General features: G+C 38.1%; 1 protein-coding gene across 1 annotated transcript in view; it reads right to left on the bottom strand.

Moving 5' to 3' along the window:
* Positions 1 to 18,087, bottom strand: part of sned1 (sushi, nidogen and EGF-like domains 1) — a 96,212-nt gene that overhangs the window by 55,098 nt on the left and 23,027 nt on the right. The window contains exons 7-14 of the mRNA XM_056749646.1: positions 10,048 to 10,161; positions 7,970 to 8,020; positions 4,325 to 4,414; positions 3,869 to 4,000; positions 3,679 to 3,798; positions 3,414 to 3,530; positions 2,673 to 2,816; positions 630 to 803 (exon numbers count right to left, since the gene is read on the bottom strand). Coding sequence (XP_056605624.1) covers positions 630 to 803; positions 2,673 to 2,816; positions 3,414 to 3,530; positions 3,679 to 3,798; positions 3,869 to 4,000; positions 4,325 to 4,414; positions 7,970 to 8,020; positions 10,048 to 10,161 — 942 coding nt within the window. The remainder of the gene's footprint in view (positions 1 to 629; positions 804 to 2,672; positions 2,817 to 3,413; positions 3,531 to 3,678; positions 3,799 to 3,868; positions 4,001 to 4,324; positions 4,415 to 7,969; positions 8,021 to 10,047; positions 10,162 to 18,087) is intronic.

Genomic DNA, 18,087 nt, shown 5'->3' with positions numbered 1-18,087 from the left:
CGGTGTAAACCCGAGCCGGATGGCCTCTCGCAAGTAGAGAGCTAAGGCCTCCATCCGTGAAAGGTTAACGGTCAGGGCTGTACCCATCTTTCTCCAAGAAAGCTCTGGAACCCCCCAACCACACCACACTGGAAGGTTACATTTTCGCGAAAGCTTCGAGATCACACGCCCAGGCCTGTTACCGTCGTTTCGCTAGAGATTGTGACGCGATACAGCGTTGTGGCGTTTTCCATAGGTAACCCCATTTGTCGTTCTCGACACAACGTTGAGAGACCGACAGAAAGGGAACGTCTTGGTTACGTCTGTAACCTCAATTCCCTGATGGAGGGAACGAGACGTTGTGTCCCTTATGCCACAAACACGTATCGTATTCTGCTGCAGTCGTGAAATGACAAATGAAATGACATTGTTCTTTTCTATAGTAGTCAGAGTTGATTGGTTCTCAAGGGCAAACCCCATCTGTCGTTCTCGCCACAACGTCTCGTTCCCTCCAGGGAACTGAGGTTACACACCTAACCAAGACGCTTTCTCTTCTTTAGACATTTAGTATGGCCATGAGCTTTTCATGGCAGTACTGAAAAACAGCTTATCATTTTGGAAAGTTTGTTAAATAATAAGTCTTCACTAACCTTCACAGACAGGAGGTTGGCTCCACGACCCCTGGCTGCTGCAAGTGCTCTGGGTGGCCCTGTGCAGGGCAGTATAGCCTGCGTGGCATGTATACAAAGCAGTAGAGCCTGGGGTAGTAGAGGAATATTGTACTTCAGCATGCTTGATTTTCACAGCGGAGCCACAGTCCAGACCTGTAATGTGAACAAAGAAGTACACAATCAAGAATTTGTTGTAAAATATAAATAATATGAATAGACTTTGGCACATCTTTTGGCAGAATGTATAGATTCAGTACAGTGTACTGTTTGAGTCTTGTGCAAAGAATATTGAAATTGAAAGCCATGAATGTTTAATAGCATTCTGTAAACTAAACTGACAACAATAATAATTTCTGTTATTTTAACAAGAAATACACAGACGCAAAACAAAAATATGCAACTGTTGTATAGAACTGACAATTAAGAATTTGACCTAAATTACATAAGTTAAACAATAATTATATATATCTTTGCTGACCGAAACCAGCAGTCAAATGACAGGAAACCGTGAATGACATGAAACAAAGTCCTACATTACAACCACACTGCAGCACTTCAGAAAAGGCTGTCCTACAATATAAAACTATGAAACAAAACACAGAGAGGAGATGTTGCATCACATATTTGTTTCCTTCGGCTTTCAACATAAATAATTGCTTTTCCTTAAAACATACATAAACAACCTTTCTCAATTGACTTAATCCACAAGGTCAAATTCACAGCAACAAACTGATCCATAAATAGGAAGAAGCTGTCAAAAAAACCCTTATTGTCAAATGTTTTAGAGGACAAAGGGGATTGAATTTCATCCTATCATAGAACAGAAAGACGCAAATTTAACTGCACCTTGTTGGAAACCAGTGGTGTAGTCCTAACAAAAAAAGTGGTGTACTATACTATACAACGATAACCCCGACCACACATGGCCAAAAGACAGGGGTCATTGTGTTTGTTTGATTTGTTTTTCTAGTAATATATGACAATTATTTCTGTTAAATAGTTATGCATTATTCTTCGCTTATGCTTTGAATATGAAATTATAGATTTGGAAAAAAATAAGGTTGGAAAAAACAGGTCTATGCCAGTACTGTCGACCACAATACAATATCTTTGTAACGCATCACAAATACAAGAATACGTAGAAACATATGCAAGATTTTAAAGAATAGAGATGTAACTTTGTCATCACTGCGATCTCTGTGTCAATACTTGTTAATAATTTAAGGGAAAGATATCAATGTATGAAGTTAAGGTTGTGGTAAAAACATACTACATTATTTTAAATGTAGAATAAACGTAACAAGAAGGTTCACAATGACTTTAATGGGAACGAGGATACATGGAAAATGTAAGAATTCTGACTTTAAACAGTAGGGCTATGAAAGTGCTTTGTTATGACTCTTTCAGTCATTGACGGGATGAGCTCCTCGCAGGCGAGTTGCCAACACTGAAGATGATGCGCTTGGCGTGGTTGGCGAAGGTGGGGCCTTAAGACATTTTGTGAATTTTCTTAAGAAATGCACCAATTGTATGCCTGAATTGTGAACGCGTTAAAGGGTTAAAGGGCAAGCAACCACAAATGCAGCTTGGAGACGTTAAGCAGGATAAGAAGTGAGTATACGCTAATATAGATCTTTAGAAGTCGTTATACCCAAACAGCACTGTGGCATAAGGCGTATGCGTGCATATGGCCCCGACTACACCACTGTTGGAAACCTTTTAGAAACAACAGTAAGAGCAGAGTTAAAAGCGCTGGTCAGAGAAAGTATCAAATGCACTGAAAAATTTGTCCAGCTAATTATTTGAGGAGATAAGACACTAGCCAGCTTTTACTGCAGAAGTTGGAACCTGCTGCTGCTTCAAGGCATTATCTGAATGAAGATGGACAACTGGTGTTCTGCCACTAACATACAAATCAATTACACCTACATGAGTGAATAGTGACTACTGTAAAATGAAAGATTGATCCTGTTGTGATAGAATCCAGCTCATGTAGGTAAAAGGGATCTTAAAAAAGATTACCTTTCAAAGCTGGATCAGATCCTCTGTTGATCTCACAGTGTCTTCCGATGAAAGATGGAAAGCACTCACATTTGTATTTACCAATGTAGTGGAAACAAGTTCCCCCATTCAGACAGGGACTGGAAGCACAAGGATCAGGCCTTCCTAAACATTAAGCATTCAATGGTTTAAACAGTTCTCTGTACACATGTGCTTGTGTACAGTGAGCTTGTGTGTGTGCACACTCATTTCTAAAAGAAAACACGGCAAAAATGTGTGAGAAATAATTTTTCATTACAATAGCAAAGAGAAAGACATGAGAACCAGTTTTTCAATCACGTACTAGGGCAACTTTTTTTTCTATCTCCATTTCTACAATTCAAGTGTTGAAAAACTCCAGCAGATTGGATCATTACACAAGGCCAAGCAGTTGCACAACTTTAATGTGGGACAAAGTTGGGATAATGAAAATTCAGAGATGAAAAGCCTCTTGGCTTTGAAGCTGCTTTTTCTGCAGGGTTTTCTGGGACTCTGTGTGTGATAATTTTCCAAACATGAGGAAAAGCTGATTATACACTTATTCCATTTGACCAGAATAAAATGACGAGTAAGGGTGAATGAAAACTGTAACATCCTCTGGGTATTTACTATTGGCTGAGAATTTAACAACCCTAAAACCTTGCATTTGTGTATGAAAGATATAAACAAGGTAATACAAGGATTTTGAGAATGCTTTCTAATTTTATGAAACAAAGTACTCACCCACTTCGCAATATTTCCCCGTGAAACGGTGGGGACACACACACCGGTAGCTGTCACCTTCTTCTTCACAAGAGCCTCCATTACGACAGGGACTAGAGGCACAGAAACTTAATCTGACTGTGGAAAAGGTAAAAAATCAAAGATTAATGTAGATGGAGTGGATTTTGTGTATATTACACACTATCATTTACAAAGATTGAGTTACTAAAGATCTGACTATTGAAGTACACATTCATAGACAAAGTGTTAACAAAGATGGATATACCTATTTCACAACGCTTGCCTTTGTAGCCATGTTTGCACTCACAGTTGTAGCCTCCATCTTTCTCATAGCAATATCCTCCATTCTGACATGGTGAGGAATCACATGCTGATTGGGGCTGTACTGAAACACAGTACACAGTGTTTGTTTTCACTTAAAGAAGCCATCTATCACCACTCTCTATAGCTCTTACCATATGGGTAGAAGTCCTTGCGGTCAAAGTCGACACTGGTTTGACAGGTGCAGAGGTATGTGCCACCATACTCCAGGCATGGGCCTCCATCAGGACATGGTCTGCTGTTACTACAGGGTGTTTGAGTTACTTCTAAAGTTTGGAGGAAAATATTTTATATTTCTTATAAATTATTCATAACACAAAATGAATTCACTTATACCTGTACTTTGAAGTGTAAAAGCCCTATTTTATGCAAAAGTGGCCTACACTCTTAAAGTAGCAATGTGAAGATTTTAGCAGCGTCTAGCGGTGAGGTTGTGAATTGCTACCAATGATTTACATTTACATTGGTTTAGAGCCAAGATGTCGCCATGTTTATAAAATATCCATTTTATATGAAAATAAAACCTACCTTTGGTGTGATTGGGTTTTTGGGAAAACACAAATATATCTTTGTTTACAGCTAATACATACCAAACTGACAGAAGAGTCCAGTGAAGCCTCTCGGACATTCACATGTGCCATTCCGATCAACACAAACACCTCCATTCTGACAGAGACAATCTGTATGAATTGTATGAAATGGGAAGTATAGAGACAGACAGTAAAATTAAATATGCTGTAGCTGTCCTCTTTAAAAGTCCATTTTGTTTTCATTATGCTACAATTTTACATTTCAATCATTCTAAAATGTGTTGCTTTTTCTTTGCACCAATTAATCTGGCACAAATGGATACATTTAGAAGAATGTGTAGGCATGTTACAGTCTTAAGTACAGGGCTGTGGAGAGTTTTTTATAGTCCCACTAAATAAGATAATTTTTATAACGTTCCTATTGACTGTCTTCTACTTGTGTCTTGAGCTAAGGCAGTGCTCATTGTTGTATCTGAATGTTTTGTCCACAGAAGGTGGGACAGGCAAAATTACTTTCTAGAGATGAGTATGGCTGAAATAACAACAGTGTTTTCTTTGTCTAGTTTTGTTTGTTGTTAATGTTGCGTGGGTGTCTTGTTTACTTTTTAGGTAACACTTTATAATAACTGCACGCTATGAATCATTAGTTAAGCATCAGTACATAGTTAATTAATCATTTATGAAGCATTGGCCCCACATTAATAGACATTAGTAAGCAGTTTATAAATACAGCTATAAATGCTTTGTTCTTGATTTATAAGCATGTATATAATATGCTTAATAATCAAATTTTCATACTTTATTCAGAATGAATTCATCATTTCTAAATTAAGGAATACATTACTTACAAACCAGTTAGTTAGGAGTTGTCACTGGTTCATGAGATCATTTAGAAAGTGTAAGTAAATGATTAATAAACTCTTTGAATGCACATTTATACATCGTATTATTCTGACATATAGTAACAGTTACTTAATTTGTTAATAATTGCTTTTTAAACACACATTCCTGCTGTAATTCATGATTAATTAAGGTAGTTATAAAACATTTACTAGTTGTTAGAGAACTATTTTTTTGTGAGCTCATCTAAAGTGAGGACTATGTATGTCTTGTAAAGCATTGAAAAATGAGAGTTGCATATCACTTCACAGTTATATTTTTTCTGGAGGTGTGCAGGAATTAAAAATATTTTGGAAGTTTATTTTTCATTTTATATCAATTCATTTAATGTTAATTTATATGTTTGGTTGTACAATTTTAATTTTGCAGAGGTTTATTTAACTAATATAACTAATGATTCATAGCGTGCAGTTATTATAAAGTGTTACCATTATTTATGTTTTTTTGATTACCTTCTGGATTATATTAAATACCAAAACTGCATTAAGATCCGCTCCCTGTCTTCCTTTACTGCACCATTACATAGTGATATATATATATATCGTGGCCTTGGCATTAGTTCAATCTACATTAGTAGTAGTTTTCAGATATTGAGCTTCAAAAGTTTTTGCATTTCATATGGCAAAAATCATATAAAGAACAAATCTCTTTCATACATAAAAAAGAAAGAGAATTTAAATATATTCTAAATGTACAATATTGTCAATAACGTCAATTTTGGAACAGGTCAAACACAGGCTGAACCTTCTTAATCTGAAACATAACTTTCTGCTTAGAATTAAGGTTCAATTTGCAAAACATTCATTAAAGCATTACTTTTTTATGCAATACCAACAATTTATGTGTAATTTTGGTTAAAACATGAAATTAGTGTTGTAGTAATGATAGTTACACTTACATGCTTTTTATGACTTTTCATATTCTAGAATGTTTATTTCTTGTTTAAGTTAAGCATAAAGGGCTGTGCTTATGGTTGTATCTAAATGTTTTATCCACAGAAGGTGGGACAGGTCAAATTATATACAGTATATTGTGTCTGCAAGTATACGCAGAGATATTGTTTTTTGGAAGTGCATGTATTTTTTTTATATTTTTAATGTATAGTTTCATTGTTCAATTAGATTACATTTTATAAGATGGTGGAGATGGCGGTCTAGTGGGCTAAACCACTGAACTGGTAAATCAAAGGTTGCTGGTTCGATCCCAGCAGCCACCACCAGTGTGTCCTTGAGCAAGACACTTTACTCCATGTTGCTCCAGGGGGATTGTCCCTGTAATAAGTGCACTGTAAGTCGCTTTGGATAAAAGCGTCTGCCAAATGACTAAATGTAAATGTAAATGTATAACAAAAACAGGTGTAAAACATAAACTATTTTAAATAAGTCAAGGTCCAGAACAGTACTAAAGACATTTTTAAATTGGTCCATCCACTCATATTGGCTCAATTGATTTTTTTTGAAGTGACGAGGATACTTTATATGAGAAAAAGCATAACAAAATAACAACTTTCATCAATTTATTCTCCTCGGTCTTGTCAGTCTATTGTGCGCTTTCAAGAGAGCACTTCCATGCATGCGCATTTGGTGGGGACAGACGCCGGCATTCTGACTGACAATCCGGAAGTGCAACTCTTTGTTTAGAAGCAGACGCACGCTATATAAGATGATCTTCGCAAGACTTGCACTTTTTTTGCCCAACAGTATGCGCATGCATCGAAGTGCTCTCGTGAATGTGCAACATAGACTGACAAGACAGAGGAGAATTATATGTTGTGATCCCAGTCTTGTCATGGCTTTGTGTCTCATGTGGGTGTGTGTTTTAATTTGTCGAACACGTGGAGTGCCGTTTAATAGCTCTACAAGTGTTCGGTGTCTCCCTGCCAGGCTTTCCCCTCCCCAGTTTCCCATCACCTCATCACTCTCACCTCTGTAGCTCATCCCCTATCAGTAGCTTCCCCTGGTCCCTCATTATATTCCCCCTGCAGTTGATTCCTGCTAATTAGGTTTCCTCTATTTAATCCCTTTCATCTTGTGTCAGACCGTTGTTTCTTGCAGTCGTTTCCTGACCGATCCTAGTCTAGTCCTTGTGATACCTAATAGTTTTTGGTAGTTTGGGGTTTAATCCTCATTATAGCTCTCTAGTAATATTTCCTACATCGTAGTCTCCAAGTGCCTAGTTCTCTTGCTCTTGCTTGCGTGCCATCGGCTTGAGTCCTCTCCCTGCGGGCAGATCTGGTCAGATTCTCCCGAAGTGGTTTCTCTCTCCCGTGGTTCCCGTGGCCGAGACTGGTGTCCAGTGGTGGATTATATTGTTGAACTTTCAAAAAAGCCTTCTATTTATTCCCGCAATTGAGTTTCCACATTCTCTGTTCCTGCACAGTCATGACAATATTGACAATAAAGTCGTTATTTTGTTTAGATTTTTTACACAAAGTATTCTCGTCGCTTCAAAAAATTTTAATTGCTTCCCTACGAGCGGACGGACTAATTTGACAAAGTCTTTGGTTCTTTTCTGGACCTTGACAACAACTATACCCATGTCTTTGAATAGGCCTGGAAACCTCTAGGATGTTGAAGGAGTAAATGAAGACCACATTTTTGGATGAGCTGTACTTTTAAATCTTCAGACCACTGTAAATTAATTTTGTTTTTACCATAATAACCAGGGTTGCAGATGCAGTTGTTATTTCTGGGACCAGTCAATTTGCAGATTTGACGCTTTCACAGCCCACTAAGTCATTAATAATTTGTGTGGTCTTGAAAGAAACAGAAAGAGGTTTAACATGTATAAATTACATTAATTTACCTGACAGATTAGCGGCATCAGTACCTGAGGAGTTTTCCATGATAATCAATTCTGTTTTAGGACAAAATAATATTCATAAGTTTATACACCATGACCTAATAATATGACAAAAATGTGGCTGCTGTTTTTAGCAAATACATCAGTTCAATCAGTCAGACAAATGGTTTGAAGCCAGACATACAACCCCTGGCAAAAAGTATGGAATCACCCTTCTCAGAAGATGTTCATTCAAATGTTTAATTGTGTAGAGAAAAAAACAAGCACATATATGCCACAAAATAATTTTCACTAAACAAAACAATATTCTGGCTGTATAAAACACTTAAAAAAACAACAAAGAAAGATAACTATAGTCAATTACAAGTGTTTTTACAGATCAAACAGAGGAAAAAATATGGAATCACACAAATCTGAGGAAATTTATATGGAATCACCAAATAAAAACACTACTAGTACTTTGTTGCACCACCTCTGGCTTTTATAACAGCTTGAATTCTCTGAGGCATGGATTTAACTAATGACAAACAGTATACTTCATCAATCTGTCTCCAGCTTTGTCTTATTGCAGTTGCCAGATCAGCTTTGCAGGTTGGAGCCTTGTCGTGGACCATTTTCTTTAATTTCCACCACAGATTTTCAATTGGATTGAGGTCCGGATTATTTGCAGGCCATGCCATTGACATTATATGTGTTTCCTGTAGAAATGTTTTCACAGATTTTGCCCTATGGCACGATGCATTATCATCCTGAAAAATGATGCTACCATCACCAAACATCCTTTTAATTGATGGAATAAGAAAAGTGTCCAAAATCTCAACATAAACTTGTGCATTTATAGAAGATGTAATGACTGTCATCTCTCCCATACCTTTACCTGACATACAACCCCATATCATTAATGATTGTGGAAATTTGCATGTTTTCTTCAGGCAGTTGTCTTCATAAATTTCATTGGAACGGCACCAAACAAAAGCCCAATGCAGATTCGTGATTCATCACTGAATATAACTCTCATCCAGTCATCCACAATCCAAGATTTTCTTTCTTTAGCCCACTGAAACCTTGTTTTTTTCTGTTTAGACGTTAATGATGGTTTTCGTTTGGCTTTTCTGTATGTAAATCCCATTTCTTTTAGACGATTTCTTACAGTCCGGTCACAGACATGAACTCAACTTTCTGCCCATTTGTTCCTCATTTGTTTTGTTGTGCATTTTCGGCTTTCAAGGCATATTGCTTTAAGTTTTCTGTCTTGGCGCTTTGATGTCTTTCTTGGTCTACCAGTACGCTTCCCTTTTATGACCTTTCCATTTGATTTGTACTTGGTCCAGATTTTAGACACAGCTGACTGGGAACAACCAACATTTTTTGCAACATTCCGTGAAGATTTACCTTCTTTGAGAAGTTTGATAATCCTCTCCTTTGTTTCAACTGACATCTCTCGTGTTGGAGCCATGAGTTATGTCAATCATCTTGGTTCAACACATCACTAATGTGTGCAAGCACTCTTTTTTAACTACAGACTAATTAGCAGTTGTAATCAGATACAGGTGTTTGTTTTAGAAATGCAAAGTGCATGGTGATTCCATATAATTTTCCTCAGATTTGTGTGATTCCATATTTTTTTCCTCTGTTTGATCTGTAAAAACACTTGTAATTGACTATAGTTATCTTTCTTTGTTGTTTTTTAAGTGTTTTATACAGCCAGAATATTGTTTTCCTGAGTGAAAATTGTTTTGTGGCATATATGTGCTTGGTTTTTTCTCTACACAATTAAACATTTGAATGAACATCTTCTGAGAAGGGTGATTCCATACTTTTAGCCAGGGGTTGTATGATTTGAAACCAAAAGCTTTCTCTGCTCTCTATTCAGCATTTCAGTTGTCAGTCGCAGTTAGAAAACATTGCAGGAAGCCAAATATTTAAGAAAAGTAATGCGGCTAGTTGTGTAAACATCTTCTATCATTAAACATTTTTCTCGTTGCTGAGGGAAACAAAAGCAAAGACAGGATAATGTGTTGTGGCTGGCATTTATTAAAAGGCTTTTGACCATGATTTAAGAGATTGAACAAGTGACGCACCTGTTTCACAATGGCTTCCAGTGAAGTTCGCTGTACAGGTGCAGGTGTAGTTTTTTACCAAGTCTTCACACACACCTCCATTTAAACATGGTGTGGATAAACATTTGTTTATATCTGAATAAAACAAATATGATAACTGACTAACAGGATAGTAATTCAACAATGCAAAAACTTTGGAAACGTACTTTATTCTTATAACAGCTGTATTTTGCATGCATTAGCATTCTGAGATATCAGGATGTAAGAAAGTTTGTGTAGGTGTATGGATCCATTGAGCTTTACTATTTAAAGTAATCTGAGCTTTTTTTGGATACAAAGGCTAAACATGTGCAAAGGCAAGAAGTTTAGTTTGAAAAAGTACTTTCAAATTGAGTCTGTGTTTTATGAATAACCTCCAGTGCACTGTAAAACAATAAAAAATCTTAGTACCAATTTCCCCTTGTTTTTTGTTAACCAAACTTTTGATCAAATAGTTTATCTCAACTATATGTACTTAGTAATTACAAAAAAAAGAAAAATCAGTTACTAACTAACTTTAAAATTTCTGAGTTCACTCAACTATCACCCAATACAAAATATAAAGTTTCCGTATAATAAACATGAACAAAATTCAGATAATCAACTGTTACGACTTTGACTGCTAAATATTAGATCTCTCTCTTATAAAGCACTTTTTGTTAACGATATAATATCAGATCATGAAATTGACATGCTCTGTTTGACAGATAAGTGTATAAAACTAGTGATTATATTACTTTAAATGAGTCTGTCCACCAAGATTATTATTATGAACATGAGCCTTTTCTAAAGGTAGATGGGGGAGGTGTCGCTGCACTTAACAATGACACTTTTAACATTTCCCAGAAGTGTAATTTTAAATCAATTTCAAGTCATGGTACTTCATGTACCAACACCCAATACTAAGGATCAAACATTTTTTTATGTATTCTTGCTATTGTATATAGGCCTCCAGGGCACCACACAGATTTTATTAAAGAATTTGGTGAGTTCTTATCAGAACTAGTACTGCCCGCAGACCTAGTCGTTGGTGACTTTAACATCCATGTAGATAACTATACAGATGTTTTAAGGGGTTATATGGCGTGAATACGTGTTTTTGGTGTGTTATAAGTTGTCCATTCATGTATCATACATGTAAAATTGCAAAAATTAAAGATGAATTCTATCTAAAAGCGAATGCTCAACCAGAACAGCCTGAAACGCCTCGTATAACCACACCCCCACGAATGTACGTCATTTCGTGGAATAATTTGACTAAGACCGCCCATATGTAAACGCAAGTAAGGTGGGTGTACTTGTAAATCTTATTGTATCGTCACTGCTGCAGCCATGTTGCGTTGGCGGTGTGTATTTCGTTGTGAAAAGAAAGCCTCTTTGTTAGCCATTCCAAAAGATGAGACAACTAAAAATGAAGGGTTACATTTTATTTACAACTCTGTTCCAGAAAAGTACAATCCGAATAGTTTGGATTGTAGTTTGTGCAGCGCATATTACCAAAGATTGCTTCACGAACCTGGAAGATATCAAGACCGTCAATGCACGAAAGCTTTGGTTAAAAATGGGGCCATTCCAACCATTACAGCTAAGCATGACAGGCGATTCAGATTTGTATATTGTCTTTGTAAAAGACCTTATTACGGACTAACGCGGGTTGAGTTTGTCGTGTGTTTGGGATCTGCAAATGCAGACATGCGCGGAATGTGAAAAAAGACAACATAGGTCCTAAAAATCTGTAATAATTTTCCAACTAGATGTTTATAATGGGATTACTTGTCTTTGCTGAGTCGCGACGAGACGTGGCATAACACTGATTGATCAAGAAGGGCCAACGCACTCGCGTTATTTATTATGTTACAATTCCCTGCTATAATGCAAGCTTGCTTCTATCTCACACAAACTCTGTATGATGTATGTCAGTGATTCTCTACTGCGCAAATCTATCAGCGTATGAGATTTAAGTACCGCGAGAGTGATTTAAGTGCAGATTGCTCGGTACACATTTCAATTGCTCCCGTGGTACTTTAATCCGATTTGCCGAACAATCTGCGCAGCCTATTATTAAATTGAACACGTCTGTTCCTGAAGTCACTGATTAGCCCCTTCAGGTGTATTATCAGAGTTGGGGCTAAACTCTGCAGAACAATGGATCTCGCAGGCCAGAGTTGAGAACCACGGATGTGTATGGTTGTTTGTTTATAGTCTTTATAACGTTGTATATAAAAGGTAAAACAGTAAGATATTGTTTTTAACTATTTACATAATTATCTTTTATAAAACCTTACCAATCCTTAACATCCTGCTCAAGTCGGGCTGGCAAAGTTTATGTTTTGGCTTGATCATCTACATTTTCTGTATCAGATTCGGGCTCAAATTATTATAAGGAAGTACCGATGACATTTTATCACCTGTAAGTACAATTGCTTTGGAACCTGATGTTCCGAATATGGTAAGAGACATTACATTTCGTGAAACGCTCTAGTATTCGACCAATCACTCCGCACTAACCAACTGGCCAATCATAGCGTACCTCGTTTTTCAGAGTGATGAGCTTTGTAGAAAATCTGCGCGTTTCAGAGAGGCGGGGCAAAGAAGAGATACAAATGTGTACGGTATGTGGAAAATACAGCGTTTCTCAGCGTGTCGACCCCTTTAAGGAATGGCTTTCAAAGACACTCTTAACTCCATAATCGTTAGACAACACCTGTCAGGACCCACTCACCTTCGTAATCATACTCTAGATTTAATACTGTCTTACAATATAAATATGAACAAAGCTAAAATTCTTCCGCAGAGCAAAGACATTTTGGTTCATTGTCTAAGATTGTGTTTGCTTCACTTGCCTATGGTTGCAAATCAAACTTCTTGTTACAAATATGGTAGAACAACAACTTCAACTAACAAAGATTTGTTTCATTTGTTTCTGAATTAGCTCAATTCCCCATGAGTAATAAAGTAGAAGATCTTGACATTTTCATAGAAAAATTTAACTCCGCCTTCTCCAAAACACTAGACACAGTTGCTCCTCTGAGTTTAAAAAGATTAAAGATAGAAGACCAATAGCGTGGTAAAATGAACGTTCACTTTTTAGCAGATTAATATATCCTTCCCACTCTCAAAGTATGGACTTCTGGCTGTGAAATGGCTGAGATACATCTCTGTGTAGTCTGTTGTTGTTGTTGTTAAAATGATGATGAGCTTTGCTAACCAAATAAGATTTTCCACCAAGATGTAATCTACAAGTGATTTGGAGTTTACTTATAGTTGAAACATGTAACTTAAAATCTGCCTCAGGTCCAAGATGGGCCGAAATAAGTGAAACATGTTATTTAAAGCATCAGTTTCAGTCAGGGACTCATTGGTTTAGCTAAAAGAAAAATATGTATAATAATCAGCATTAAGTATACATATTTGAGTATACCTGTTGCAATTTATAACATAATTAACTCGTCAATTAATCTAGGACATGTCCCAAGACCCTTTAAACTAAGCCTTTATCAAAAAAACAAACTTAGACCCCAACGAACTTGGAAGCTATAGACCGATTTCAAATCTCCCATACTTGTCTAAAATACTAGAAGTCGGGTCCACTCAGTTGTGTACTTTCCTACAAAATAATGACATACACAAAAAGTTTCAGTCTGGCTTTAGACCGCATCATAGCACTGAAACTGCGCTCGTTAGAATTACAAATGACCTTCTTATTGCATCAGATAATGGTAACATCTCACTCTTAGTCCTGCTTGACCTTAGTGCTGCTTTCGATGCTGTAGACCATAAAATACAATAAGTTCGTTTACACAATTATACCGGTATTCATGGACAGGCACTACAATGGTTCAGATCTTACTTGACAGACAGACATCCATATGTCCATTTAAATGGGAAATCGTCAAATCTCACGCAAGTAAATTATGGATTACCTCAGGGATCAGTTTTAGGACCCTTGCTTTTCTTCATATACATGCTGCCCCTTGTCAACATTATTAGAAAACATGACACTCAGTTTGAAGGAATCATCTGGTCTTGATGAGATATATAGCTGAGTATCATCTATCCAAACTGGCAGAGTGCATCGAGGACATAAAACATTGGATGACTAGTAATTTCCTTCTTTTAAACTCTAGCAAAGCGGAAATATTACTTATAGCATCAAAAACACATTAACAGAATTTATCAGATTACAGCCTGCAAATTGAAAGCTGCACTGTTACTACAACAAATACAGTTAAAATACTAGGTATTATATTAGACGGTGGCCTTCTTCCACCTTAGACATGTTGCCAAATTACAAAATATTTTATGTGTTGCTGACGCAGAGAAGCTTATTCATGCATTTGTGACCTCAAGACTTGACTATTGTAATGCTCTACTTAGTGGTTGTCCTTTATCATCAATAAACAAACTACATTTAGTTCAGAATGCAGCTGCCAGAGTTCTTGCCAGGTCAAGAAAATACGATCACATAACCCCAGTTTTATCATCGCTTCATTGGCTACCCATTAAGTTTCGTATTGATTTTAAAATTCTTTTAATTACTTACAAAGCTTTAAATGGTTTAGCCCCTACTTACTTAACTGAGCCTTTATCACATTACAACCCATCACGCTTAAAGACACATCTTTTCAGCCAAGCTTTCACTTAATGCATAGTTAATGAACAGCAGCTACGCTAATTATTCTCCTTCGGCCTTCGCCTCGGGATGCCAATCCCGAGGTAGGAAGAAATTCCGCGAGGTCCAGATGATCGACATATGCCCATCCCCACCTAGAGATTACGCCAGCTACAGCTGCAGACTGACTGACCATCCCAGCTCCAACTAAGGCAATTCCACCACCACCCAAGAGAAATATGACCATCGGACCATCCCAGCTCAGACCACTACATCCCCACCCAAGAGCAAAGACAGAGTTCTTGTCACATTAATGCTGAAGTTACAATACTTGTGATGTAAGTTTAGCATTAAATACCATGTCAGCAGTTTGAAGTTATAAATGCATTCAGTGGCCCTGATTAAAGGTTGTTGAGTGGGTGTTGTGGGGAGTGGGGGGGGCTCGTTGGTTGTGGGGATTCATCTGCTGGGGCTTTGTGGGTTCGATTTGGCCTTGTTTTGTGGTCGATGTCGGACAACAGAGGAATAAATTTACATCATACCATTACTATTTTCCCTGGTTGTTCCTCTGTTTTCTGGTGTCGATTGTGGAGTGGGACCGGGTTGAACCTGCATGGTTTTCGGTCAGTGGGACTTTCTGGGTTGCAGATGGTGGGGTCTCCCTCTGCCTCGTGGATAATTATTTTATGCCCGATTTTGGTCGGGGTCACTGAGTGCAGCTATGGCACGTCAGAGGGGATCTGGCCCTCCGGCTGAGCCTGGCTTCTCCCGAGGTTTTTTTCTCCATTAATCAATCATTGGAGTTTGGGTTCCTCGCCACAGCAGGGCAGTGTTGGCTTGCTAACCGGGAGACTGCATTCATTTATTTATTTATTAATTAGATATTATTTATTAGAATGACCTTGCTTGTTCTATAAACACTTGAAAACTTGAATTGAATATTTAAGATGTCTGATTAGCAGAAGTGATAACAATCAACTTATCAACAAACGAATTCATCCAACAAATACATATCTGACAGTATTAACTCTACACATTATCTCTAGGGCACAAAAATAACACATCACTACTTCACATAACTAAGAGAGGTATTGAAGATCAAACACAGATTAAGGGACCAAATAATGTGAGCAAGTAAAGAAACCATCATGATTGACTAACTCTACGTGAACAAACAATTAGGCCTAGACATGTACACTATACAAAGTCAAAGCACATAATACAGTAACAAACAAAGAATGAGAGAGAGAGAGTGTGTGTGGGAGAGAAAGACAGCATAGCAACCTGGGAGTTGAACACTTCTGAACATCGGAGAAAACAATCACTTTACAAAGCTTGAAAATGGGCTCACCTTAACATGGCTAAGATTAAAGGAATACTTACGTTTTCTCAGTGTGCAAACCAAACATCCAGTTCTGCGTAGAAAGAAATTTTCCAATGATGTTCAGCAACCTTGTCCTGCTGAAGTACAGAGTTTCGGGCCTAGCAGCCCTTTAAGTGCAGGTCAGGGGAGATAGAGAAGAAAGTTTGGTGGATAAATCCATCTCCAAGGACCCCTCCCCCGGAAGGTCCAACGGGTAGCAACGCTTTGAGAGAGACAAGAACCAGGTATGGGGTCCTTGATCGATATTTAATTTAATGAAAGGGCATGCCCTCAGAGTTTGAATCGACCAATCGACATCCAGCAGGGAAAGGTTTAGTTTTCCCATTTACCAGCTAATTTGCATCTTTATGACCTCCTATCAAATTTACAAAATACCAATCTAGAATATTATATAACAAGTCTAAAGTGTTTAATGGTCACACAACATATATCAACGAGGAGGAAATCAAGAGACAAACATTTAGTTACCAAATATGTCAGGTTTTAATCACATTAAGATGTGAATACAAAGGCCTGGCTCTGGTCCTTTGATGTTGCTATCAAAAGACCAGGACCAGAGGAAGTGGGGGTTTAGGGCACTTCTTTTAATGATCCAGACACAACATCCTAAAATTTGGCCATGCCTGTCACTGTCCTGTCGGTTTCCAGCCTGTTTCTCACGCAAATCCCATTGGACTCAATCTCCCATCATCCTCCACACTCCCTCACCAGTCCCTCGTTTGATATCATCACAACTGCCAGCCATCATGTTCATCACTAAGACTGTATAAACACTCACATCAGTTCCATTTTTCTTTGTCTAATCTTAACTGTAATTCACGTATGCAACCTTCTGTTGTTTGTTCCTGTTTATCCCGATTTTGTTTATTAAAGTATAAAAGGGTGGCATGCCCACTTCAGGTGGGTGGAGAGTCCCTGCCTCAAGTGGAGGAGTTCAAGTATCTGGGGGTCTTGTTCACGTGTGATGGAAGGATGGAACGGGAGATTGACAGACGGATCGGAGCAGCTTCTGCAGTTATGCGGTCGCTGTACCGGTCTGTCGTGGTGAAGAAGGAGCTGAGCCGCAAGGCGAAGCTCTCAATTTACCGGTCAATCTACGTTCCTACTCTCACCTATGGTCATGAGCTGTGGGTCATGACCAAAAGGACAAGATCCCCGATACAAGCGTCAGAAAGGAGCTTTCTCCGCAGGGTGGCTGGGCGATCCCTTAGAGATAGGGTGAGCTCAGTCACTCGGGAGGAGCTCAGAGTAGAGCCGCTGTTCCTCCAAATCGAGATGGGACAGCTCAGGTGGCTCGGGCATCTTTTCCGGATGCCCCCTGGACGTCTTTCTGGGAAGGTGTTCCGGGCATGTCCCACCGGGAGGAGACCCCGGGGAAGACCTAGGAGACGCTGGAGGGACTATGTCTCCCGGCTGGCCTGGGAACACCACGGTGTCCCTCCGGAAGAGTTGGAGGAAGTGTCTAGGGAGAGGGAAGTCTGGTCATCCCTGCTTAGACTGCTGCCCCCGTGACCCGGCCCAGGATAAGCAGAAGAAAATGGATGGATGGAAAGTATATTTGAGTTGAAAATATCAATTAGTAGAAAGGAACAAAAAGCGCAAAAAGAGGAACTTAGCGCTTTTTAGAATGTTGCATTGTTTCAAAGCAGCTTTACATGAAAATAAAACACAAAAGAGGAAAATTTGTGTAAAGAGTACAAATAGAAAGGACCCACCTAATAAAAGCAATGTTTATGGAATTTGACTAAATTAATCCAAAATCAAATCCAAAATCAGCAGTCTCCTGGTGAGCAACCCAACACGACTGTGACAAGGAACCAAAACTCCAATCATGAATAAATGTGTACAAACTTGGGATAAACCAGTCTCAGCCAGGAGCACCAGTTCTACTCTGACGCATTACAGCTGCAGTCAGTGACTTGAGTAAGTTACTGAGTAAATGTTAATGATTGACCAACTTCAAGATTTAACTTAAAAAAAATCACGCAATTCTCTTATCAAGATAAAAAAGGGCCAACATAGAATT

This window comes from Triplophysa dalaica, chromosome 6, assembly GCF_015846415.1.
Source record: "Triplophysa dalaica isolate WHDGS20190420 chromosome 6, ASM1584641v1, whole genome shotgun sequence".
In the NCBI taxonomy this organism is placed as follows: Eukaryota; Metazoa; Chordata; class Actinopteri; order Cypriniformes; family Nemacheilidae; genus Triplophysa; species Triplophysa dalaica.
The sequence above is the reverse complement of the archived record's forward strand: the minus strand, read 5'-3'. Positions and strand labels throughout refer to the sequence as shown.